This window comes from Peromyscus leucopus, chromosome 2, assembly GCF_004664715.2.
Source record: "Peromyscus leucopus breed LL Stock chromosome 2, UCI_PerLeu_2.1, whole genome shotgun sequence".
Classification (NCBI taxonomy): Eukaryota; Metazoa; Chordata; class Mammalia; order Rodentia; family Cricetidae; genus Peromyscus; species Peromyscus leucopus.
The window spans coordinates 91,605,743-91,633,592 of NC_051064.1; the positions used below are offsets into that span (position 1 = coordinate 91,605,743).

The window sequence follows — 27,850 nt, forward strand, 5'->3', positions numbered from 1 at the left end:
CTTATTATTTTTCACTCTATATCTAGTTCATGACTTATGCAATTACTCCCTACCAGGAGCTCTGTAGTACATGTTCCCATGGCAGCCTCTGCTACCTCTAGGCTTCTTCTTTTTTTTTTTTTTTTTTTTTTTTTTTTGGTTTTTCGAGACAGGGTTTCTCTATGTAGCTTTGCGCCTTTCCTGGAACTCACTCGGTAGCCCAGGCTGGCCTCAAACTCACAGAGATCCGCCTGCCTCTGCCTCCCAAGTGCTGGGATTAAAGGCGTGCGCCACCACCGCCTGGCCCTTCATGCCTCTCATAAGTGGAAGAGTGCAATCAAAGGTTGAACTTTAGAATCCGAGGTCAATTTGACTTCTTTATGGCATTGGGGTGGAGGGGGGGCATAAAATTTCCCAATATTGGGACTATTCTAGTAAAGTCTGGGCTTATTGCCTCACTTATAATTTTCTGACTGTTTTGAAATTCTAAGAGAAATCTGTTAATGCACTTTAGTATTTTGTAACTCAAAATATTGTCTTCCTCGTTCCCTTCCTCCCTTCCCCTCCTCCGCTTCCTCCTCTTGTTGCTCATTTGCTTTTTGTTTTTGAAACAGCTGTCATTATGTAGCCTTTGCTAGCTCAGAACCCCAGTGTAGACCAGGTTGGACTGAAACTTACAGAGATGCACCTCCTAAAAATCTGGTTTTCTTTAGTTACTATCACCTATGAGCTGGTTAGGAAGCAGGACTCTTAGCCTTCGCAATAGACCTGATGAATCAGACACTGTATTATAAGAAGATCCTTTCTCTCGTGAAGGGTCACACGCACATGGCACTTTCAGAGCATTCACCTAATTTAATTGTGAAGTTGTCTCTAATTAACAATCACATATTATAGTTTCAATGGCTACTTGGCTCAATCTAGTCCACTCTCTGCTTTTGCAAATAACGTTTTATTGGATTATAGGCATACTCATTTGTTTATATATTGGTTTGGGCTACATGCTACAGGGGCACAGTCCTCTAGTTGCTATGATGGTAATACTTAGCCAGTGTGTGGCTCTTAAATCCTGAAATAGTAACCTTCTATCTCTTGCAGAGAAAGTTCTATGATAGGTGGTGGTAGGATTATCAACATCATTTGTTCCTTCATTTATTCATCAACAAATTTGTTTTTTGGGGAAATACTGTGCTAGAGATTACATTTATATGGGTGGGGAAAAAAACCTTGTTTGCATTTGCTTGGACCTTTATTATAGGAAATATTTTTATTTGAACTCTCTGGATTTCTCACACTGAGGAATAACTCAATTCTTAAAGAAGGTCAGTTAATTCCCCCCCTTATACTAGTAGGTAATAAAATTGTATGTTTAAATCAGATCTTCCTAAGGAGGAGATTCCATCTACTGGAAGGGGCAGTGGCTGTTTCCTTCTTGTTATTGGGGAGTTACAGATAGCACTGTGTGTGTAATGCAGCTATTCCTATTGTTATCCCCCAAGTGTGTGTATAGATGGGATAGAAGAGCCATTTCCATTGGACAGAGTCACCTTAGGTTTCGGTTAGTCTGTATTGGTTATTTGGAATTGGGACTGTGTAATTCTATCTTACACACGTTGTTCAGGCTTCATAGATGTATCAGAGCATCATCTTTTCAGTTTGTAATTGTTTTACAGTTACAATTTTTGGAGGGTCAACTGAGATTGGTTAATTTATCAAGTATTTGTGGCACATAGCACATCAATTGTCAATAAGAAAAGTCAGTAGGCCATTCTTCTGAATAGATATGCTTATTGTAGTCTTCTATTTTAAAGACTTTTAAAATTTAAGTGAGTAATATTAAATTACTTGGCTTTTTTTTTTTAAGGTAGGTTCTTAAATGTGGTCTGGTTGGCTTTAACTCATGATCCTCCTATGTCAGTCTCCAGAGCACTGGGATTTATGGGCAAGTGCTATAATGGCCAGCGATAGGTGGATGATATTTCGTTCTTGTGCTAGTAAATACTCATTGCTTTTTATTCTTTATCTCCTGGACAACCTTCCTGTAGTTGGGTGGGTGGGTCTTAAGCTATGCTGATTGAATTTCTATTTTCCTCTGTCACCTTGGGGTCTGACCTTTGTTTAAGGAGAAAGGGAAGAGTTGTCCTTAAAAAAATCAGAGTGAGGAAATGGCTTAGCAGGTTAAAGGGCTTGCATTGCAAGCCTGGTGACCCGAGAGCCAGGAAACCTCCATTGCTTGCTTCGTGTGTAGATTAGTCTGTCTGATAAAAGACTGTCAGCTTTTGCTTGTGTAACTTGTACACTTTTTTTGCCTCCCTCTTCTGGTATCTGAATGCTTTAAGGGTGCACTTCAAAACGCTGAGTCGTTTCCCCGAGAAACTTTGGGAATGGGTTAGTGGTGTTGGGGCTTGTTAATATGAGAGTAGCAGATAATTTTTCCTCACTTAGCCATGGTGGGATTTAGAAGAGTGCATTTGTATTCTTTGCTATGAGCAGGACAAAGAGCAAAAGCATCGGAATGGCTGCCCTTTGGATTGTAGGAGACTTAAAAAGGCAACTCTGTATTTATACCAATTTGTGTTTCTTTTCCTACAACACTGCCTTCCTAATGAACTAGTCTCAAACATTAAAGTACTGAAATTGCGTAAATGAACCTGTGTTAGTCATTTTAAAAATATTTATAACCTTTAAGCCCATATTATTTGGGTAAGAAAGAGTGCTTTCCCTCCATTGTTTCTGTTCCATCGATTGCGTGTCTTTATGCTTCCTCTTATCCCTGCTTATTGTACTTTGGTAACAGAAGCATCCTGTTCTATGAATTGTGTGTGCTGAATTGGCTTAAGAGGGCTTCTCTATGTGATGAAGGCTTGAGTCCTTTAATTGTAAAGGCAGTTTCTTTTTACCTTCATTATGAAAAGGGCACAGGAGGCATTTTTCATAGTCTAAAGGTTTTTATAAAGCTCTCCCTCTGTTGGAGTAAAGAATCAGGACAAAAGGAGTAGGCTGCTCTCAGGAATTTCTGGAAATAGCTTTTGAAAGTAAGATTAGGAGATAGCGCTCTGTTCTCCATGCAGGAACAAAGTCATTTTACAGCACAGGAATTAAGAGCAAAAGCCCCGATGCTCCTGGGGTTTGTTGGTTTTCCTCCCATTGGCTATAACAGCAATAACCATCTTTTTCAGCACGTAAAGCACGTCCATATGCAGTTGTCTCCGTGCAGCCTTTACTGTCAACCTCATGCTATCCAAAGAGCAGGTGTTACTAGCATTGTTTCCACTCTGCAGCTGGGGAAACAGGCAGAGAGATCAATGGGTTTGCTGTAGTCCCACAGCTATGGAATGGGAAAGCCTGAGGTCCCCGACTCCAATCCCGTGCTCCTTTTAGTGCATCTCACTGCACAGTCTCCTTAATCTCTACACTCAGTGTTGCTACTATTTTATAAGAATAACATGGGGGAAATTATCATTTTCCCTAGCAATAAAATATGCATAATGAAAGCACTTAGACTGGTATGAATTGCTTCTTAGACAAACTCAACAAGACATTGAGTCATTTGTACTTAAGAATTAACTTTCAACTTTTTTTTTTTTTTTTTTTTTTTTTTTTTTTTTTTCGAGACAGGGTTTCTCTGTGTAGCTTTGCGCTTTCTGAACTCACTTGTAGTCAGGCTGCTCGAACTCACAGAGATCACCTGGCTCTGCTTCCCGAGTGCTGGGATTAAAGGCGTGCGCCACCACCGCCCGGCAAGAATTAACTTTCTATCTGCATGTAATTTGTAGGTATCATGCCTGGCTTGGTTTTATATACTTAATTTTTTTTTTTTATATTCTTACTTGTTTTTTCCCTTACTATTGAATGGTGGATTTAGCACTGCTGGATGGCAGTTTCTTCAGCACTTATGATTTTATTTCACAGTCTTCCGGTTTGTTAACTTTGACAAGTCTGTTGTTTTAAGCTGTTCCTTGACAGGTAGTATGTGTTTTTCTTCCTTTTAGCTTTGAAAATGCTTTCTTTGTTTCCATCATTTACCATTCATAGTGTTAACAACAGCAGCAGCAGCAGCAGCAGCAACAAACATTTTATCTTAAGACTGAAGGTAGAGGTTTATGTCTTTATTGAATCGGGATATTTTTAGCCATTATCTCTTTAATGCTTTTTTTTCTGTTCTTTTTTAACCAGTAATTTTGAAATGTTATGGAGAAGTTAAAAATAATATGGAAAATACATTACATAGAATGGAATAATATTTAATTAAAAGTGCCAATACATGTTGCAACATGATGACCTTGAGAACGGCATCCGACACTGAAGCTGCCCACTATAAAGGAGCAGTTGCTCTTTGATTTCATTTACAGGAAAAGTCAAGTACAGTCAGACTGATAGAGACAGAAGGTGGACTTCTGCTTCCCCAGGGTGGGAAGGCTCAGGGAAAATGGAGAGTAAGCAGTGAGTAGGGATTTGGAGGAAGGGTGATCAAAATGAATTCATACCGTTTGGGGTGCTAATACAAATTTGTATGTATTCTAGGAATCACTTAACCGGGGCAATTATATGCGAATTATTTCCTTTAAAAGGTCTTATTAAAAGTAGTGCAAAAAGTTGAGCTCTTAAACATTTCCCACCTGGCCTCCTCTGATCTGAACTGTTTGCTGTTGTCACTTGAGTATAGTTACCAAAACTGAGAGGTTGACACTGCTGCCCTGGCTGTCCCTGAGCTGGCCGCTTTATTCCGCTGTCGCCAGGTTTCCCCTTCTATCCCAGCATTCCACATAGAGCTTAGTTTTCATGAACTCTTCTCTGATCTGTGTTGGTGCTTCTATCCCTTTGGCTTCTGTGATCCTGATACTTTTAAAGTTTCCTGGCCAGTTATTTGGGAACATGTTCCCTAATTTGGGCATATTTGATGACTCCTTGTGATTTGGCAGGAAGATTTCAGAACTAAGGTTCTCATCTTAGTGTATCATGCCAAGGGAGATGTGTTGTATATTTTATTACTGTTAATGTAGACTTTGCTCCCTTTTTAAGGGCGATTTCTCTACTGTAATTACTGCTTTTCATTTATAATTAATAGCTTTCTTAGGGGAGATGCTTTGGTATAGTGCACCAAGTTTGGCACCTATCAGCATGTGCTGCTACGACAGTGCTGGGCCTTGTGGTACTGGCCTGGTGGTGATTCCACGTTCATCGCTTCTACATTTATCACTTAGGATTCTTCTATAAGGAAGGACTGTTTCTTTTCCTGTATCCATAAATTCATATCTCCATTTGCTGTGTCAATGAATATTGCTACAAATTGTAATCTAATTACCAATCGCTGGTTATTCAAATTGTTCAAGTGCTGACCATTCAGAGTGCTTTAAGGGTGTGTCTACTCTGCTTTCTCTACAAGCCCACACCCTGTTTTTGAGTGCCCTTTTCTGGCACAGCAGTATGCTTTCTATGCTAGACTGACATTTTCACTATCTCAGTCCTCAAACCAACCAGGGTCATTTTAAGATTAAACTTCTTTGTAAATATTGGTTAGAATTTTTTTTGGGGGTGGGGGGACATCAGCTTTTTTTTTTTTTTTTGGTTTTTCGAGACAGGGTTTCTCTGTGTAGCTTTGCGCCTTTCCTGGATCTCGCTTTGGAGACCAGGCTGGCCTCGAACTCACAGAGATCCGCCTGCCTCTGCCTCTGCCTCCCGAGTGCTGGGATTAAAGGCGTGCGCCACCACCGCCCGGCTAGCTTTTTGTTACAGTATCAGATACTTAATCTAATTCACTTAGAAGAAAAACATTTTGTTTTTCTTCAGTGTTTTGGGAGCTTTAGTTCCTGGCTGACTGGCCCCTTTTGCTTTTGGGTCTGTGGCAAGGAACATCATGTTGTAGATGATGTGGTGGAGCCAGTCTCATGGCAGAGAAGTGGAAAGGTGAAGGAGGAAGAGACCAGGGCTCCATATCCTGCTCTGAGGGTTGCATTCCTTGACGGGAAACCTCCCGCTCACAACGATCTGTAGGCTGTTCCTTAAACACAGGATATATGGGAGATGATTAAGATCCAAAGCATAGCACTGACTTTGTCCTTTTTTTATATCTTACAACACTTACTTATTTGGGTTGGAGTTAGGGTACTGGCTGTTAGGTTAATGTTGCCCATGACTACAATTAAATTTTTATTGCATTTTATTTATTTTGTGTACATGCATGTGTGTATGCATATATATGGGTGGGTAGACATGCGATGGTGTGTGTTTTGAGGTCAGAAGACAACATTTGGTTGTCTGTTCTCTCTTTTTAATCATGTTTGTCCTGGACATGAAACTCAGGTTGTCAGAGTTTGACAGCAGGTGCCTTTACCCTCCCAAGAAGTCTCACTCCTTTCTTATTTAAATGTCCTATGTAGTCTAGGCTGGCATCAGACGCCACATGAAACTGAGCAGATAACTTTGAGCTTATGATCCTCCTGTCTCTACCTCTTAGATTTTGTGATTACAGGTGTGTTCAACTGTCAATTATAATGTGGAGTCTGGACACTTCTTTACCTTTCATTGGGTTAAGGGGCTCCACTTCATATTTTGAGGCTCTGTGGGGCAAATGGCAACCTGCTGAGCCGTCTAGCTGGCCCTCCATTCTGATTTTTAAATCCCAGCACCTTTAGTTTATTATTTTGAAAATTTGCCGCTTATTTTCCATTGTGATATTCTTTTATTGAGATGTAAACAACATCTCATTATTTCTTTTAAGTGTTTTCACTTTTATTTATTTTATTATGGTAAGATCTTAGGATGAAATCCTTTGCTTTTGACAGTTCACACTCACCATAGGCTCTGCCACTGGGTACTTTTATTTTTTCATTGTGAACTCATTTTTAGGTGGGCCTCTTTTTATATTTATATGCAGAATTTTAGGGTATGCATTTGAGAGTGCAGATTGCTTCAGGTACCCCAGCTCACTGCCATTTCTGATGTCATACTCCTTGGCTATCTGGTTTCTAATCCAACCTTTAAACTAGGGATCATCCTTCCAAGGGCTAGTCATTAAGTCGGAGTCTCAGTTCCCACTCCTCGTCCTTAGTAGGCTAATATGCACGTCTTCTATTTCTGTATGAATATTTAAAAAGAAGTTGTTAGGTTACAAACTGACAACTTCATTAAAATACATATATCAATAATGCATTTATATACCTCTTTATTTCTGCCATGTGGTAACCCCCTTCCTACCTTTTCCCCCCCTCTGAACTCAACTACATACTATGCACATTAAAAGAAGTCAGTTTGGGTAGTAATGATGACTCAGGCCTATAACCTCAGCATTTAGGAAGCTGAGGCAGAAGGATGGCCATGAGTTCAAGGCCAGCCCACGTTAAATAGTAAGTTCCTGTCCAAGACCAAAACAGAATACAAAACAAAAATAAGTCAGTTTATTTCTGGAGACAGATTGATTTATGGGTTAATGATCAGCAGAAACAGAATAAATCCAGACTAATCTGAAACATCTTGACAGATTAACCAGACCATATCTGCAAGGTTCAGGGAGACCCATGGAGCACAGAGGTGGGCTGACCCCATGTAGTCTTGAGGCTAAGTCTCTCATATCCAATCTGAATAGCCCAGGTCGGGAAGGGTAGAGGGCTGGACGAGGCTACCTGGCTGTCATGCAAGGCCCTGCTTTCTGCTAGGATCCTAGAATGTTCTCATAGGTCATGGAGAGAGTACCATTGTAGGCATTATTTTTAAAAACTTTCTAAGTAGAAGACAAAGTTGAAAAAAAAAATCCAAAGCTCTGAATATGCTTCAGAGATGTATTCTTACTCCACACTCAGAGAGGACTGGTTCCCTTTGTGCTTCTGTACTTGATGGCCCTGCAAGTTCATTGGCATGCCATTGCAGTCTGAGGCATACTTTTCCATGGTGTATTGGTTTATAGAAATATTTGGATGACAGCATTGTCTGACCAACCTCACATCTGAATAGAGTCTTCCCTCTTGTCTGTGGGATGGTTCTCCTTACATCTTCTCTTTAATCCTCGTCAGACACATGTCAGATATCTCATTTTCACTAATTCACCCCAGATCTTTATTCCTAGGAGTGTGCCCTCTACTTCCTTCCACTTGGTTTGCTTTTGGTTTTGACCCAGGTTGTTAGGTGCCAGGCAGTTTCCAGTTCATATCCTGAGCTCGCTCTTTCTTTCTTTCTTTCTTTCTTTCTTTCTTTCTTTCTTTCTTTCTTTCTTTCTTTCTTTCTTTCTTTCTTTCTTTCTTTCTGAATTAAAGAGATGGTTATAATCATTCTTGTTTGGCATTCTTAGATTTGCTAGATTACTGTTTCAGGCTTTTAAAATTTTTAATTATTTCTTTTATTTTTTGAGATTATAGTCTATCGTTTACCCTTCCCTTTCTTCCCTCCAAGCCATCCCATATACCCCCTCCTCAATTCATGTCCTCTTTTTTTTAATTAATTGTTGTTACATGCATGTATATATATTCCTAAATACATAAATATAAAATAATTTCCACATTTAAGTCAGGGATCATTGTGGAAGAGGGTGTGGAAAGAGGGTATGAATCAGAGAAACAGGAAGTTTGCTGTGAGATTATGTCTTCTAGAATGACAGAAAAAAGCATCCATAAAGTCTCACTAACTTGACTGCTTAAACATGAGCTGAATAGGACAACAACAGTAGACATGCTAACTTGGACAGGGAAAGAAAGCAGGAGGCCTCAACCCTACACAAAGAACTGCAGCCCCCAAGAAATGCTGAGAGTGCGAAAAACAGTCTTCCCCGGGGAGGAGCAAACCAACTGGCTATCCAATACCAAATGGTCATTGCAGTTCTCTTAATTCTCTGTTCTGTCCCTGAGATGTTTTTCCTGCCCCCATCCCATGTTGTGTGGCCTTTAGTACTCAATGAAGGCAGATAATTTTTGACATACAACTGTGCTAGGTGAGTGAAGGATAAGAAGCAGGCTACATGGTCATTGTCTTTTAAGACCTTAATATCTAGTTGAAGAGACAGTTTCCACACACAAAAATAGTGAGCAGTAGCAGACAACATATAATTAAATGCTAAACTGAGAGACACAGCAATTTAAATGTTAGAAGTTGAAGGGGAAAAAGAGAAATCAAAAGAGGACTTGAATTTTAAGAGAAAACCTGATTGCAGAAATGGGATTTAACATAGAAGTTGAAACAACCAAGATCGGCATTAGGTGGGCATTTAAGGTAAGCAGTGAACTGGGACAATCAGTTGATGGGTGTAGCATTTCAGGAAGCTCTGTGGCCCTTCTGTCTCGGGGAGTCGTTAGAAGTCAGAGAGGAGGAGAGTTGGTGACTACTTTGACTTGGGCTACAACATGACCTTTAGAAGAATCACAGAGTAATGTTATCAAACAAGGCTTCCTTATAGAGTAGCACTCTTCCATTTTGTGTGTTCCTCAATTCTGAAATCTTTGGGGTATCTTTTCTTTTCAAATGACATTTGTCCAAATCCTTTGGTGTTCTAGGAATTCTGTGACCCACCTGCCTTCCCAGCATGCATACCTTTTGTGCCAACACACAATTTTTTTTTTTATGATTGGCCTGCTATCTTATGGTACATTTGCATGATTTCTGCCCATTTCTTCTCTAAGTTCTTTGGCAAGCCTTACCATCTCTTGACACCCAATGGCAAGATTCCCACCTGATGACATTTCTTTCCTTCTTAGATTCCTCTTTCAGCTATTCGATGTTTAACACAGTTCTAGTCATGCCAAATAACTTAGAATTGCACGTTTTACTTTCTTTCTAATACAGCTTGATAAATTCTTCAACAGACTGGAGTGTATTTTATGTTGTGTTCCCTCCTGGTTCTGTGTACTGCTTTGGATATATGCATGCTGCTTTGTGGGTAGCTATTAAGGAATTGCATCTTTTAAATTTGTATTAATTATTATGTTTGAAACACCAATTATTTGAAATACCAGAGCTGTATTTTTGTAAACATGCTCACTATCATGCCTTGCCCATAGTGTTCCTTTTTTGGTAAATATTTCTCCAAATCGGATCATGTAGTAGATTCCAAAGCAAAGGACATTTCTTTTTCTGCTGTTTCATGGAAAGAAGAACTAACAGCAAAAATTATGAATCCAGGTTTTTCTGGAGGTATTGTTTCTACTCTTTTATTTTGAGTCATTTCTTAATCTGTTTCCTTTAATCATATATTATTCATATATCTTAGACATGCCTATAACTACCACTTCATATAATTTTTCCTTAATAATTTATGTTTGTAGATAGAGATAAGTGTATATATTAATTGCAATGTAACTGAAGAATTGGGCATTTTGGAAGGATTAAACATGTTAAATTCTAAATGTCCCTTTGTTGGTACTTTTTCTGCCTGTGTCTTAAAATTTTTAATAAAATATCCATCAGTGGAAAACAATCATCTGTTAGAGCTAAAATTAACATTAAGGAAGACATTTGAGTGATTGTAAAATCAGATATCCTAATGACTAGGAACACTGGTTTAAGGAAATTGGACCAAGTAGCATAACATTTGTGTTTGTGTTCAGATTTAAGCTTAGCAGCCTCTTAATCTGAAATTAAAATCCTCAAATTATTTAAAATAAAATTATTTTATCATCTCCTTAACGTTTTTCTAAGGCAAAATTAGCTGAGAATTTTTTATTCATATATATCATTCCCCCCCCAATTTTCTGGATGAAATATTTTACCTTTTTAGTGTGTGTTTCTGGGAGTGGATGTTAAAAAAATTAGGTGGCCGGGCGGTGGTGGTGCACGCCTTTAATCCCAGTACTCAGGAGGCAGAGGCAGGCGGATCTCTACAGAATGAGTTCCAGGACAGGCTCCAAAGCTACACAGAGAAACCCTGTCTTGAAAAACCAAAAAACAAAAATTAGGTGTACACACATATACACATATATATGTATACACACACATATAAAAGCTGGAGTTAATGTTGTATGTAGGAAGCTTTTTTTTGTGTGTGTGTGTGTGTGTGTGTGACTGTGTGACTGTGTGACTGAGAGAGAGACAGAGAAAGACAGAGAGAGAGAGTGCGCAAGTTATCATCTCACTGCCATGTTTCTGTAGCTTTGGGTTCTAGGAAGCCAGAGCACCATGGTAGAGAAGGCCTGGCTATCTCGTGGCAGCCTAGGAAGTTCAAGGGCAGGGGAGGTAGAGGAGCATCGGGGAGGGGGGGAGAACACCAAGCATGAGATACACCTTTCATAAGCACAGCTCAGGTGACCCCTTTCCCTTACTAGGAAGGTGCCACTTCCTAATAACCTATCTTGTCAATGGAGTAACTCACTGATGTGGCTAGAACACTCATGGGCTTTGCCTGCCAAGGGCTTCATGAGCTGGGTACAAGCTTGGGGTGAGGCAGGGTATGCTTGATATTTAAACTACAACAGGGTAAGTTGTTTGATAACTGAAACAAAATAGTTAAAAAACAATTTTGTGAGGCAAGTTGCATCTTCAGCAATTTAAATTGATTTAAAACTTTCCCTTTATGGTTGCTATCTTATAAATCTTATTTTCTAGCAATGTTCTTTCTTCTTACATTCGAATGGAGTCCTCTCGGCTACTCTTTGAGGTACTGGGGATCGAGCCCAGGGCCTCCTACATACTAAGGAGTATTCTCACTGAGCTCTGAGGTACATCTCCAGTGCCCCCCCCCTTTTCCTTTTTTAAATTTCTGTTTTGAGACAGGATCTTGCTAACTTGCCCAGGCCTTGAATTTGTCTTGCAGTACAGACAAACTTGACTTGGAATCCTACTGCCTTAACTTCCAGAGAAGCTGGGATTACATACCTATGCTACCATGCCTGGATTGCAAACCCTAGTGACTTTATATGAGTTTGCATTTTCTTAGTTATTGACATTTTACATTTGTTTCATAGGTGGTTTGCATTCGCTCCACTTGGAATGCTCTCTCTCCAAAGTTGAGTTGTGACACGAGACCCCTCATATTGAAGACCCTGAGTGAACTGTTTTCTCTGGTTCCTTCTTTAACAGTCAACACAGTTGAATATGAGGTATGTGTTTGGAGTCCAAGATGCTGTATTTTGAGCAAAGGTGTGTGATTAATACTTCCTGAATTAATTCTTTGTTTTTACAGCTAGTTTACATAAAAGGAGATTGTGTTTTTATTATAAGAATTATCAAGATATTAAAAATGCATTTTATGTTAAACGTTCCATTTCTAAAATAATAGTATATAAGATTAACAGTTTAAAAACATTTATTAATGTTTTAAGTCATAAAATATAAGCAATAAAACTCACAAAGGCAGGATATATTTTCTCGGTTTTATATAGTTATGTTTATCATCATAATAGCCTTTCACTCATGAGGTCTTTGTTGTCAGATTCCTATGGTGCTACTTAATACAGTCTTCCTAGTTCTTCTTTGAGTGAAATAGTCAAACAATAAAAATTACATTTGTGTCTTCACTTTTATAAGCTACAATCCCTTGTTCTCACCATTACTTCTTTTCCTTCAAAGATCTGCAGTGAATTTTCACTGATGAACTTCCAGTTTAGTGAATCAAGGACTCTACCAGGCTTTAAGATTCTGTAACAGTCCTTTGTGTGTTTCTAATCACAGGATTAGATGGAAGTATCAGAAAATACTTCTAGTAACTTTAAAGATTTATTTTTATTTGTGTGTATGTGGTGTGTGTGTGTGTGTGCGCGCGTGCGTGTGTGCCATGTGTGCCCTGTGTGTTTGGGTATCTTCAGAGGCCAGAAAAAGGTGTTGGATTCTCTGGAGCTGGAGTTACAGATGGTTGTGAGCCACCTAGTGTGGGTTCTCAGACTTAACTCATCAGGTCCTCTAGGACAGCAGAATGTTTTTAACTGTTAAACTGTTTCTCTAGCCCCATTTCTCACTCTTTAAAATGCCCCACAATGAATGAAATCAAAATCATCATTACTGTGGGTGAACATTTAGGACTGTGCCTGCACAAAGTATGTCCTGGGTATGTAGTTGCTGAATGAACTGTGTGAGCTACGCAGGGCCTATCCCTGTTCATTTCAGAGCTTTTGGTTCATCTCTAGTGAGGTCCAGCAAAGCAGTCCTGCCTTCTACTACACGACAGTTCCCTGCTGTCCCTTGCCTGGCCATGCAGTAGTACAAAGGGTGCCTCCCATGTGTCTTCTAACATTTCTATTTCTTTTATTCATGCTGTTCCCTTTGATCAGACTTCCCCTTCTTTCATCTTTAATTAAAAATAAAATCTGCTTTATGAATTAAGGAATTGCTCTATCTCATTCTACCCTTCAAGAATTTTTCCCTAACAGAAGTCTGTTGCTCTCAAACTTCTTTGCATGGTTCTATGAATGTGATTTCTATTTTATACTACAGGGATATATAATTTTCCCCCATTAAACTATAAACAGTGAATCATAGAGTCCACGATTAAATTGGATTGTGCTTTTAAAATTGCCTTCCATAAGTTATGGTATAGTTATTCATTGACTCAGAATACGTTTATTCAAACCATATTAGGTCCTAACGGTAGTGATAAATAATGGTAGATGCTATTTCAAATTCTTACTGAAATTGAAGCACTGAGGTTTTGAGTCATATCCACTTAAGAAATCAGCATTTATTGAGTGTCTGAAATATGCCAGGCAAGTAAATACCTTAACTAAATGAAAGATGGTGTATGAACTCAGGACTTTCTAGCTAGACACCCTCTACTAAAGTATCTCCATGTCTTTGTCTTCCAAATTTCAAAGACTGGCAAATGAGTGTGGTAGAGGAAGCGACTAACCTTGTTAGGGAAACCATTAGGAACGGTGGTGATCTAATTGGCGTCATCAGGCTTTGATGTTAAGGATGTATAATGTTGTTTCTCATTGAGGTCTGGGGCATGAAATGGTAAAGTCAAGGAGCAAAGAAGAACTGAGTATGATATGGAGTGGTCAAGCACTAACTCTAGCCCTGGCTGACACAAAGAAGACACTGAGCACCAGCATGCAAACAGTTCTGTGTTTGACTAATTATCCATTAAATAATTGTCATTTAAAGTAATAGGTTTAGGATCGGTGTTGGAAATCTTGGATATGAAAAAGACCCAGTGACTACTGTATACCATGTACAACCTAATGGAATTAATCACACCACATGCTATTGTGCTCCTGCCATGCATCCAGTTAGAGGAAGGTGAACTTCTGGGCAGGGGGCTAAGACTAGTGTCAGGAACGAGTGACATTTGTATCAGGACTTAAAGGTCAGAGACAGTGGCCATCTTTCTCGATTATGTCACCTCAGCGTTTCAGTGTATACTTTTAGTGATACATGTGTTCAGATGACTAATTTGAGTGGCTCTCTTGTCTAAGTAATAGCTTCAGTAATTCATAATGCTGTGACTTAAAAAGTAGCTTAATTTCTACTATTTGTTATTTCAGATTCTTCATTTCAAGTTAAACCTCTTCTTAATTTTTTTCCCTTTGTGTTTTCTGATTTTTCAGAATTTTAAAGTCCAAGTCCTCAGCTTCCTCTGGACTCACACTCAAAACAAGGTATTTTCATAGGAATATCAGTGATTCAGAACAACCTAGGGAAAGAGCTATGAAATAAGACTCAAGAGAAACAATATAGCTTTCTTGAACTAAAGTCTTGATTTTTTAAAAAGTGACTATTCGTACGTTTAGATTTAAAAATCATTCTCAACTACTCTCAGTGATGACAGGTGTGAAGGTTGTTGACATTCTCCCTTATTTTTATATGGTTCTTTTTGTGCTCTGGCCCTTCCACATAAATGTACCAAATAGAAGGTGTAGTACAGTATAGTTTGTGTGTTTATGAGGGTGTATATGTGTTTGTGTGGGAACATGTATGTTTGATGTATGTGGAGACCATAGGGCATCTTCAGATGCCATTCCTCAGTTGTCTCTTTTTTTAGATAAGGTTCCTTACCGGCACGGAGTGCACCAAATAGTGTAGACTCCCAGGAAACTCCTGTGCCACCATGCCAAGCTTTTTTGGGGAGGGCGGGCATAGATAGGTTCTTGAGATCAACTCGGGAAGTCATGTTTTCTCAATGCACAAGCTATCTCCCGAGTCCTTGGGTGGGTTTGTAGGCACCATTTCCAGTGAAGAGTACCGAGGGCTGGAGATGTCACACTTGACCTGTGGGTGCATGAACTTGGGCTACAAACAGCTTGCTTGTCCTGGTAAACATGGGCTTGTCAGACCGTGCACCCCTGCGGGCCCACTAAGTCATCCTAATGCAGAGGGACTCGAGTAATTAGGTAAGTCTTAAAGTCCGAGTTATGATAAAAGTTCAGTGTTTCTGAGCCCACTGGCTTAGTTTTATTTTCTGTTACTACTTGGGGCAGATTCTCCAGAAGAATGCTTAATCGTGGTGATTTTCCTCAGCCATTCTCATTTCTGTCTTAAGGATGTTTTTTGTTTATTTATTTGTTTGCCCCTGCTACTTTCTTTTTAAATAGTATTTCTGTGAAATGAGAAACCTGATTTCTCAAGCCTCTGGTAAATGTTCTTTTGGCCTAAGTAACACTTGAATATCACTCTTCAGACATTGATTGTAGCAGTCTGGCATTGGGGAGGGAAGGTTTTCTTGCCTCCTTTAGATCTGATGTTGATGTGTGTTGCTTTCCATTGGTCTCATCCAGGATCCCATTGTAGCAAGTGCTGCATATAAATCTCTGTCTCACTTCAACACAGGAGAACACACTATTCTTCACTTGCCAGAAAAGGTAAGCCCTTCTGCCTTTTCACTGCTGTCTCTTGATTTTTTTTTTTTGGGGGGGGGACGTTATATGTCTTTATTTCTGGTTAGTTGCTCTTTTCTTGATGAATATATATGTACCTCTAGGTATAGCATCCATATAATCTAACTTGTTCACTATTCTTTTAGCCTGTAACACTGTGTGGTCTTACACTTCCTACGTGATGGGTTTGCATCTCTTTGAAGTAGCTGAAAGGCACTGTGGTGTAAATGGAGCCACCGCAAGTGACTGGAGTCATGGCTTGCCCAGATGTTCTGTGCCACTTTCGGAACCACTTTCCTGTTCAGTCCGAGTGCCATTGGAGTTCAGTTCTAAGCATGACCCCACAGATTCATATTTTCTATTTCCTGTGCTGCTAAAGATCTTTATTTTTTCACAAACAACAAATGTCATAAGGGAAAATTCCTTGTTAGTAAGATAGAAAATGATTTATATGATAAGAAGGATATGTCATTACCTTTTATGGGTCAGCAAAAAGTATAGCATTATCTTAGCTTTCAAAATAAGTAAGTTACTAATGTTGTTGCTGTTATTGCAGTGTTGGGGCTGGACCTCCAGCCTTGTATATGTTAGGCAGTTATTTTTATTTTAAACTAGACATAAAACCTAGTATCTGATGGGTGTAGTGGCATATGACTTTAATCCCAGCACTCTAGGGGTGCAAAGGTAGGTTGGTCTATGTACATTCAAGACCAGCCTGGTATACACAGCACATTCCAAGCCAGCTAGGGTTATCTAGTGAGACCCTGTGTTTAAGGAAAGAAAGAAAAATCTAGTACTTACCTACTTTAACCAGCTTTAATGCACTGGATCCTGTTAAGGAGTTGAAGCTCTGATGTTACTTTCATTGCCACTGTGAGTCCAAATAGTGCAGATGACTAACAAATGCCTTTATGGGAAAAGGTGATATTGTATTACATGAATTTATATATAATATTTCCCAGAAAGTATCCTGGAGATCTAATGTTGTGAAATTTTTGGCATCCTCAGGTATTAAGACATGTTTGGCTTTTTCTTTTCTTTTCTTCTTCTTTTTTTTTCTCCTTTTCTTTTTATTAAGAGATTTTCTATTCATTTTACATATCAACCACAGATTCCCCTGTCCTCCCTCCTCCCACCCCCCAGCTTTCCCTCCCAAACCACCCCCCATTCCCACTTCCTCCAAGGCAAGGTCTCTCATGGAGAGTCAGCAGAGGCTGGTACATTCAGTTGAGGCAGGTCCAAGCTTCTCCTCCCTGCACCAAGGCTGCACAAAGTGTCTCACCATAGGCATTAGGTTCCAAAAAGCCGGCTCATGCACTAAGGACAGGTCCCAGTCCCACTGCCTGGGGGCCCCCTAAACATTTCAAGCTAAACAACTGTCTCGCTTATCCAGAGGGCCTAGACATGTTTGGGCTTTTGTTCTGTGTTAAGTTTTTACAGAGATCAGAAGCTAGTAGTGACTTGGCCAGCTTACTAATTTTTACTGAATTGAATTGGAGCTATCATATAAAAGAAGCTGAACATAAGTGCCTGTGAAACCAAATCTTAAGTAAGGCAGGATTTCCTATACCATCGAGGACTCAAACTAACTCAACTGGCCAACTTATCCTGTAGTGGTCATAAGTGGGAAGGCTTACTGAAGGTGTTTTATAATGGAAACCGATGGGACTTGAAACTGCACTGTGGTTAGCTGTGTATATCTTTTAACATATGTAGTTAGTGCTTGAGAGATGGCTCAATGGTTAAGAGCACTGGCTACTCTTCCGATGATCTGAGTATAGTTCCTAGCATCCACATGGTGGTTCAGATCCATCTGTAACTCGAGTTCCAGGGGATGTAACCCCCCTCCTCTGGCCTCCACGGACACTGGCACTGCATGAACATTGTGGACAGATATACATGCAGGCAAGTCCATATAAGTACAATAAAAATTAAATAAACAAATAAATTAATAAAAAAAAAAGAAACCAGTGCTGTTAAGTTGGTGTGCAAACTCCCACAAGTAGATTAGCTGAACACCTGCAGGAATACCTTTTATTATGTTTTTATTCGTCAGTTGCTCATTTAAATCATAGTATAACAAGTACCTCTGATTTTAGCTCTTACTACTGAAATAGCCTCGTGTTGGTAATAGCTTTTATTAAGCAATTGTCAGGCACTCCTCACTATTTATCCTGTACCTTTTAAAATACTGGTCTGTTTATCTTTTATGACATTAGGGTTATATTCACCTTCTGACTGTGTTTGTTAGAGATTATACTCCATTAAGTGGTATACAAGGTTCCTCTTCAGCTGTTTCTTTAAATTGAGCTCTTATATCCCTTCTGATCCATGCATTTCCATAACTGGCTCTTTATACCTCCTGCTTTGAATAGGAGTGATGCACTTAGAGTCACTGCTTCAAATATGTTTGAACTTCAGTCTTTAGACTGCAGAACGGTAAAGGAGAGCCATAAGGCTTATTCCTCTGTAATCATGCTTTTCAGTGTTCATTCTGTTTTACCCCCTTCTGGGATAGGTCTTTTTCTCCAGAGTAGCAGTAGTTCACTGTCATTTATCCTCAGCCAAGGTTGTGGTGGTGGAGTCTATGAATCTTCCTCTCCCGTCTCTCCCTCCAGTTTCTGTTACCAAGTACCTATCTTCTTGGAGACACCAGGTCCTCCAATGCTGAACTCTCTGCCTCCTTGAGAATGTCACACATCTATATAATGTGTGTTGACCAAATCCACCCTGTGCTCTCCCCTCCAAGACCTCCGCTATTCCCTCCACCACTTTTCATTCCCAACTTCATGTACTCTTTAAAAACAACAAAGACAGAAACTCCTATTTACAGCAGAAGGTATAAAGATCCAGTTATGGGTATGCACGGATCAGAAGGCATAGAAGAACTCAATTACAGAAATAGCTAAAGGGGAACTTTGTATACCACTGAATGGAGTATAATCTCTAACATACTCAGTCATCTGTGAATATAACTAAAGGCATAAGCAACAGAAGTAGAAACTGAGTGCTACTTGAATGTGCATGGGTTTCAGACTGTCTGCTGGAGCATGGGTGTGACCCCTTTGAGAAAACTTAGTTTGCCTTCTCTAGCAGCCATCAGTTGCCAATAGCATCTCAGCTAGCGGTTAGGACTTCATGAGCCCCTTCCCATCTGTACTGGTATGTTGGCTGGCTTGATTTTGTGTAGGGCTTGTGAGACCATTCTTCTTGTTATTACTCTTTCCAGTGGGGCTGTTTGACTATCTAAAGAAGAGAAGTTGAGAAACTGATTGTATACCAAATAAGCACACCTCCCCCCAAAGCTAGGGGTACAATCAGGCATTTTGTAGATGTTGACAGTGATATAAAAGGCACGTTTTCAATAATGGTGTAGTTTTGAATGTTTCCAAAGTGGATGCAAGCAGGAGCTTCTGTAGCTCTTTGTCACCAGATTTCTGTATACTTTACCAGTGAAACTGTATCTACATTTTCCAAACTTCTGACCTTGCTGTGATTTTTTTCAGCTAGAATTAAAAATGAAACAAAACAAGATACATATTTAGAAGTATAACTATCTTTGTACATTCTAATTCCCATACGTTTGCAAGAGCCACTTTTCATTAAATTTCCTTAAGAAGCAAATATTTCTTATTTGTTGATGAATATAAATTTATACTATAGAGCTTGTGGAAAGTTAAAAGGCGGGTAGAACAAAAGGGTAAGGGGAGTGGCAGGTCAGAGAAAAAAATGTAGTGTTAAAGTAATACATCTAAAGTAAGATGGAAACTGTCAGGTGCTAGAGCTGGAGGAGACCTCATGTGAATAAGGGATTCGATACAAAGTCTGTTCACTCATACTGTTGCTTATTAAGTTTGCTTGTGGGACTTCAGGTGATAGATACTTACCTCTGGCTAGGTTGAATAACTACTTACTGAATATCTGCTAAGTATTGGTCTCTGTCCTATGTGCCGAGGATGTTAAATGATTACATGTGTTTTGTGAATTTGCAGTAATGTCTGTAGACGAACCTTAAAAGGTCTTATTAAATAAAAAACACGGAGCCAGATATAGGAGTGAAAACCTGAGACATCAGAGGAATAGGAAAAGCCACAAGCTAACATCACCTCACTGACACCTCAGTAGGAATAGACCCACTTTCTGTTTACCCACACCTATATGCCTTTCTGTTCTGCCATGTCATTTGCTCTGTTCGTCCAGCTATATCACTTCCTCTTCCTGCCCAGCTCTGTCACTTCCCATCTGCCTGTACAGACCTGCAGACCTCTATGGTTAGTGCTAGGTTTAAAGGCCTGTGTCACCACGGTTGGCTCTGTTCCCTGTGTGGCTTTGAAGTCACCGAGATCCAGACAGATCACTGCCTCTTGAATGATAGGATTAAAGGTGTGTGCTACCATTGCCTGACTTCTATGTTTACTGTAGTGGCTGGCTTTTTCTTCTGATTCCTCAGATAAATTTTATTTGGGGACACAATACATCACCACAAATGTCATTGTTTATCTCAAAATAAAACTTTAAATTTGGTTTAAAATTTTCTTGATGACCCATTCATTTCAATATTAAAAAAGTAGAGAATTATTTTCCCCATTATTAGTGTGTGTGTGTGTGTGTATGTGTGTGTGTTTAGATATTCACTCTTATTGTCTCATTTCTTTATCATTCCCCCCACCTACCCAAAAGGGGGAAAAATAAAACAAATCAACTAAAACAAGATAGAATTGTTTTTCTGGTAAAATAACCAGTAGGGGATACACTTTTAGGTAGAAAACATTGATTTTTTTTTTTTCTTCTGACTTAGAGTCATTAAAAAATATTCAGCTGTTTCAAAATTAAACGTACAAAGATCTTAAGATAGTCTTGTTGATTTCTGGGGCTAATTTTAGAAGCAATGAAGAAGAACTCATTATGTATCCGGGGTTGGTATAAATATGGTGTAACCCTCTTGGCTTTGATTTAAGTGAATGTCATTGCATTCATCAGAAGCTGTTTCTCTTTTTAACTAAATTTATGCAGATACTTGACACGTTCTACATCACACTCCTCTGCCTGTGCACACACTCTTAGATTTTCATAGGTTAGGCACACAGAAAGGTGGCTGGAAGGTTATCTGCCTAGGAATGCACAGTGAGGTGTTTTATAGGCTAACTTTCCCATAGTCAATTCAACTTGAAGGAGATTTTTAAAAGTCATTTGTTAATTTTTTATTCGGCTCTTTTCTATAATTGGGAGGTCTTGTAGTTTTGTGTGTGTGTTCTAAAGACATCGTTAGCTTCCCCTGGATGTTTTATCAGCTAATGTGAAGCAATTGCCAAAGTTTTGTGACTTCAACAGATAGTCTTACATGTGAGCGTTCTCACTCTGAAGCTGTTATGTTGTTACACACAAATCAAAGTCAAAGATTGGTGTTAGCTAGTTGGAGGGAATAATTCCTTAAGGCCTGAGCAGAGGAACTTATGGCTCTTCCAGGGGACCCAAGTTCGACTTTGGCACCTACATTAGTTGGCACGCATATCACCATGAAATTAGACAATTTAAGATGGTTGGATTTTCTTTATCCCCCAACCTGGTAACTTTCTTTAGTGTCTTTTAGAAATGTCAGTATCCTGGATCCTGTTAATGATTTTGAGTAACATCACTTGTTGGAGCAGAAGACTTGGACAGGATATAGTGTTGTACCCCTTCTCTGCTAAGTCATTCTGGAAGCATTTGGTTCTTTGACACATTTTGCCCAGCAGTTATGTTCCCTCACATGGAGGGACAGCAGTGGTTTCTTTTCCTTCTCTGCTGTCAGCCCAGCTCCTCTCTCCTTACTTTCATTTTTAAACTCCTTTGACTTGTAATTCGAAAACCATAAGACAGCCATTTAAAGTGGACAGCTCAGGGCTTCTAGAATGTGTAAAGATTTGGTTGAGAGCATTCTTCCCTAAAAGAGTCCATGTTGGGTGGGTGGTCACTTTTACTCCCCTCGTTTCCATGCCCTAAACAAACGTTAATCTTCTTTCAGTCTCTGTGAATTTGTCTTTTCTGGACCTTTCTTATAAGTGGAAGCATCCAGAATGTGGCCTTTTATGACTGACTTCCTTTTTATGGTCTTTTCAAGGCTCTTTTATATGTAGCATGTATCTCTGCACTTTATCCCCTTTTTAAAAAACTTGGATTATTTTTCACCTGTCCCCAGCAGTCCTCCCTAGTTCCATATATATATATATATATTATATATATATATATTATATATTATATATATTATATTATATTATATATTTTTTTATAATATATATATATATTCATGTCCTTTATTTTAAAGGGAGTTTCAGATGTAAGAGAAAATATGTTGTCTTGTTAATCTCATTTAACATGGTGATCTCTATTTCATCCTCTTTCCTGCAAGTGATAAGACTTTACTGTTCTTATTGGTGAAATAATATGCCATGGTGTATACATGGCACTTTCTCTTTAACCATTCAGCTGTTGCTGAGCAACTAGACTGATTCTATGACTTGGCTATTGTGAATAGTGACACAATAACATGAGTATGCAGCTATGTCAGTAGCAAGCCACCTTTGCTTCCTTCAGGTCTAGACCCAGAAGCGGAAGAGCTAGATTATTTGGTAGTTCTACTTCTGGCTTATTGAGGAACTTGCATACTGACTTGTATCCCCAGCAGTATATTAAGGGTTCTTTCCCTCCACATCATTGCCAGCATTTGATACATTTGTAAACTTTTATGTATTTGTCATTCTGATCAGAGTTGGACTCAAAGTAGTTTTGATTTATATTTGCTTAATGACTAATAATGCTGCACAGCTCTGCATTTAATTTTTGGCTATTTATACTTGTTCATTTGAAAAGTATCTGTTAATTTTCCCGTTTGGCTAAGTTTCAAGTACTAGATTGAATAATAGTAGATATAGCAGAGAACCTTGTCTTGTTCCTGATTTTAGAGAAAATGCTTTGACGTTTTTCCTTATTCAGTATAACATTGACTGTAGTTTTCTGTATATGGCTGTGGTTAGGGTTTCCTTTGAGCTCCCAACTAGCTCCCAAATAAAGACAGGAGACTTATTATTAATTATGAATGCTCAGCCTTAGCTTAGGCTTGTCCCACTAGCTCTTTTAACTTAATTTAACCTGTTTCTGTTCATCTGTGTTTTGCTTTGGGGCTTTTTACTTTCTTCCATTCTGTACGTCCGACTTTCCTGTTTCCTCCGTGTCTGTCTGTCTGGCCCTTGCCATCTATCTCCCTTGCGTCTCTTATTCCTTCTTCCCTGAACTTAAAGTCTTCCTACTTAATCTTCCTGCCTGGAAGTCCCACCTATATCTTCTCCCTTGCTGTTGGCTGGTCAGCTTTTTATTAGACCAATCAGATACCTTAAGCAGGCAAGGTAAAACAGCAATGTATTTTTATATAATTAAACAAAGCCAACACATCCTTACATAGTTAAACAAATGCAACACATCTTTGCATAGTTAAATATTCCACAACATTAACAAATGCAACTCATCTTTGCATAATTAAACAAGTATTCCACAACATATAACTTTCATTGTCTTGAGGTATTATCATTTTCTCTCTGATTTCTACAGGCAGGGAGTTTTTCATGAAGGAATGTTGAATTTGCGGAAAAAAAAATTCTGCATGTAGTAGTTACACAATTTTTGTCTTGGGCTTTCTTTGTGTGCTTTGTTTTTAAAAAAGATTTATTTGTCTCAGTTTATATGCATAAATGTTTTGCCTGCATGTATGTGCATCATGTGTGGGTTCCCTGGAAATCTCATTACAGTTGGTTGGGGGCTACTGTATGGGTTTTGGGAATCAAACCTGGGTCTTCTGGAGCAGTGAGTGTTCTTCAGCCTCTATTTGCTGTATTTTTATGCATTAATTCTTTTATGTGAGCTGAGTATATTGAGCTAGTCCTGTATTCCTAGAATGAACCCTGCTTGATCATAGTGTTTGATCTCTTTGGTGTATTGCTGAGTTTGATTGCACGTATTTTATTGATGAGTTTTACATTTCTGTTTACCAAGGAAAATTTTTTCTTGTTGCTTCCTTATTTAGTTTGTGTGTCAGTGTAGTATTAGCTTCATAGCATGAGTTTGCAAGCAGTCTGTTCTTTCTGTTTTGTGAAGTAGTTAAAAGACTTGATAGAACTGGGCAATCAGTCTATCCAGTCCTGGACTTTTCGTTTGTTGGGAGTTTTTTGTTTTTTGTTTTTTGTTTTTGGTTTTTGGTTTTTGGTTTTTGGTTTTTGGTTTTTCGAGACAGGGTTTCTCTGTGTAGCTTTGCGCCTTTCCTGGAACTCACTTGGTAGCCCAGGCTGGCCTTGAACTCACAGAAATCCAGCTGCCTCTGCTTCTTGAGTGCTAGGATTAAAGGTGTGGGCCACCACTGCCAGGCTGTTGGGAGGTTTTTTATTGATGCTTCAGTCTCATTGTTCATTGTTGATCTGTTTAGGCTTTTCATCTTCTTGAGTCTTTGTACATGGTGTATACCTAGAAAAGTATCCATTTTTCCAGGTTTTCCAGTTTGTTAGAATGTATTTTTTCAAAGCACTCTCCAGTGATCCTCTAAACTTTACAGGTATCTGTTGCTTTTCCTCTACTCTTGCTAGTTTCTTCTCTCTGTCTCTTCTGGTTTGTTTGGTGAAGCCTTTGTTGATACTGTTTATCCTTTCAAAGAACCAATTCTTTTGTTCATTGGTTCTTTATATTTCTAGTGTAATTTTGATTATTTCTTTTCTTTTCTTTTTTTTATTCTTTAATTTAATTTAATTTTATTTTACAATACAATTCAGTTCTACATATCAGCTACGGATTACCTTGTTCTCCCTCCTCCCGCCCCCCTCCCCTTCCCCCCAGCCCACTCCCCATTCCCACCTCCTCCAGGGCAAAGCCTCTCCATCATTGATCTTTACTTAGCTTTTTCAAGCATTTATCTGTCCTGTACATCTGAAAGAGAAGGACATGTGTGCTGTCGCACATGTGTGGATGTCGCAGGACAAGTGAGTTCTCTTCCACTTTGTGAATCCCAGGGATCAAACTCAGATCAACGGGCTTCACAGCAAGTGCCTCAGCCCACTCAGCCATCCCTTGCACCCCTTTATTATTTCTTTTCTTTTTAAAGCTATATTTAATTGCTACAAACGGTTGAATTATGTTCCATTGTATGAATATACTTCAGTTTGCTTATTAATTCATAAATCGATGAGTGTGCTTATATTTGGAGGTATAATGTTATGTAATAACAAGTGTTCTTGAACATTTGTGTGCAAGTCTTTCTATGAGCATAGGTTTTTGTTTATCTTTGTTATATACTTAATATTTGAATTTCTGGGCTTTAAGGAAATTATTTTACTGGTTTTCCAAAGATTCTTGATGTTTAAAATCAGAAAGCATGTCAGGGGCAATGAGCTTGCTCTTTTATTCATTTAGTTTTCAGGAATTAAAAGGCTCTAGTACTGGTTAGAATTTCAAGGACGTTCTCAATCATACTAAACATAGAAAATTCCAACTATAAACTAGAGACTCTTGGGAAACACCACTGCTTATTAGAACTGAAAGGTTCTCAGTGTGCCAGGGTATCTCTGGTAATGTAGCGTCCTAAGTGAATGCTGTCATACTCTATCTGGACTATGCCTGAATGTTATTCCTGAAGTTCTCTTAGAACCAAGTTCTCAGTGTTGAATCTAAATGAAGTCTTGACTTGGGGAGCACTCAGGAGGTTAAGTTGCTTTCACATGTGCATCCTGTACTGATGGTAACTTTCCTCATGGTTGAGCAGCATCACTAGAGTTGAGATCATTACACATAAGAGAAGCATTTGCTCTCTGTTTTCCTTTATCCCTCTGCAAGAATCCTGACTCAGTGCAGTTGCTAATGAAATGGTGCTTTGGGGACCCATGAAGAAGGCAGTCTGCAGGAATTGTTAATTATTTCTAAAAATAACTCCCAGAGACAGGCAAATGGTAACGACTAGGTTCTGGCACTTTATGGTTATAGCAACCACTTTTCTGTATTTTGATTCCCTACCCTCGTGCTAATTATCTCTGTGTGGACATTATGATGGTGTGTCATTGAAAGTATTAAAAATTTAATTAATTGCTTTACCATTATATCTTGTAGAAAATATGATAGTGGTAATCTTATATTCTTATTTTGGTTTGCACAAAGCTAACTAAACACAAAGCAACTGAAAAAAATCATCAAAATACAAATTACACACAACAAAGTGAAGCTACTGATTACTGATTTTAGTGTTTTTATTTTCTGTAGCAACAGTGGCTAAGTCCAAAGAATGTCAAGTAAAACATTTGTCATGTCCCAGTCTTTGCATATTTCCACTAGAAGGTTTTAAGCTTGGTCATAGAGATGTAGCTGCGACAACAATTTTAAAAGATTAATTTGTGTGTGTGTGTGTGTGTGTGTGTGTGTGTGTGTGTGTATGTATGTATGTTTGTAATCATAGAGGCCAGAAGAATGTGTTGGAACACCTAAAGCTAGAGTTAGAAACAGTGTGAGCTGCCCAGCCTGTGTGTTGGGATACAAACTCAGGTCCTCTGAAAGAGCAGCAATTGCTCCTATCTCCTGAGCCTTTCTCTAGCCTCTAAATCAAAAATTAAAATAAAAATCAAATAAATCAAATATTTAATTATAAAACACAAAAGTTGAACACATTGAATATGTCAGTGTTTATATCTTATTACTATTTGATGTGGTATTTTGTTAGTTTTCTATGATAATCATTGCTCATGCTGGCTTATAATGATGTTCTTATTGTATTGCAATCAGTTCATTAAATGGAACTGAGATCTTACCAAATAAAATGACTAGAGTTTATCATTTAGTCAGTCTGGGACATGAATGTAAATGTGTGTGTGTGTGTGTGTGTGTGTGTGTGTGTGTGGGTGTGGGTGTGTGTGTGCGCGCGCGCGCTTGTTTGTGTGTGTGGATTTTGAGACACGGTCTCTATGTTGCCTTGGCTGTACTGGAGCTCACACACTAGACTAGACTGGCCTCAAACTCATAGAGATCCTCCTGCCTTTGCCTCCCAAGTGCTGGGATTAAAGGTGTGCATCACCACATCTGCTGTTACAGGAGTGGGAGTGTGTTTTTAAAATTTCACTTAAATTGTTGTTTGATATTAAAATGTGATTGAGTCTAAGATGATTTTTAAATCTTACACAAAGTCAACAAAGAATATATTTTACAAGTTATATTTCCATCTTCTCTGACATGTCATTACTTACTTCAGATAAGGCCAGAAGTGCCTGTTCCTGATGAAATGGATGAAGAGGAATCTGTGGACCTTTCTATTCCTGGCCCTTGCTATCTGAGACTGTTGACAATCACTGCTCCTTCAGTTTTACCAGGTGACTCCTATTTGGTAACCATAGGGCTAGCATTTTTTAGTGATTTTTGCCTGTTTCATAAATTGTGGGGGCTCTTTGTTTGTTTGGTGTGCACATGGTGTAGTTTACTCTCACATAGATACTTTCTAGCTGAAATACTAAGTATAGTTGTGTTCTATAGGGACTGTCTTAGGTAATATGGTATTTTAACCATTAGATGACAGTAACATTGAGCTGGAAAATGAGTTTAAATAATTGTTCTCAATGTAGCTAGAATTCATATCACAAACTAAGTTTATTGTGCCAGACAGACTTGCACTGGGACTCAAGTCACCACTTTAACTAATGGCCTTTTGTTATAAGCTAAGTGAGAAAGATGGCCATTTGGCTTTTGAGAGATTTACTAGTAGTTTTACTGTTATGAATTTATTCCTTTTTTAATTTATTTACTATTTTATATGTTTGGGTGTTTTGGTTGGATGTATGTTTATGTACCATGTGCATGCGTGGTGCCTGAGGAAGTGTTAAAAACTATTGTGAGTTGACACATGGGTGCAGGGACTAGAATTTGGGTCCTTTGCAAGATCAACAAGGATTCTTAACTGCTGAGGCATCTCTCATTTATTCTTTCTGTACAGAACACTAATCACAGCATTAATATTTGAGAGCTCTAAATTAATATCTCTAACAAATGGATCACGGTGGGTGCATTGATGTGTACAGGTGGGAGGTCCTGATGAGGCAGAAGCTGGAGGGCCATGGGCTGGAAGCTGGGGTTATACTCTTGCCAGGCATGGTGAG

General features: G+C 38.8%; 1 protein-coding gene across 5 annotated transcripts in view; it reads left to right on the top strand.

Moving 5' to 3' along the window:
* Focad (focadhesin) overlaps nt 1–27,850 on the top strand; it is a 301,255-nt gene that overhangs the window by 169,538 nt on the left and 103,867 nt on the right. For all 5 annotated transcript variants that reach the window (XM_028859771.2, XM_037202700.1, XM_028859770.2 and 2 more), the window contains 4 exons: nt 11,862–11,996; nt 14,439–14,489; nt 15,606–15,689; nt 26,953–27,070. In XM_028859771.2, the coding sequence (XP_028715604.1) occupies nt 11,862–11,996; nt 14,439–14,489; nt 15,606–15,689; nt 26,953–27,070 (388 nt within the window). The remainder of the gene's footprint in view (nt 1–11,861; nt 11,997–14,438; nt 14,490–15,605; nt 15,690–26,952; nt 27,071–27,850) is intronic.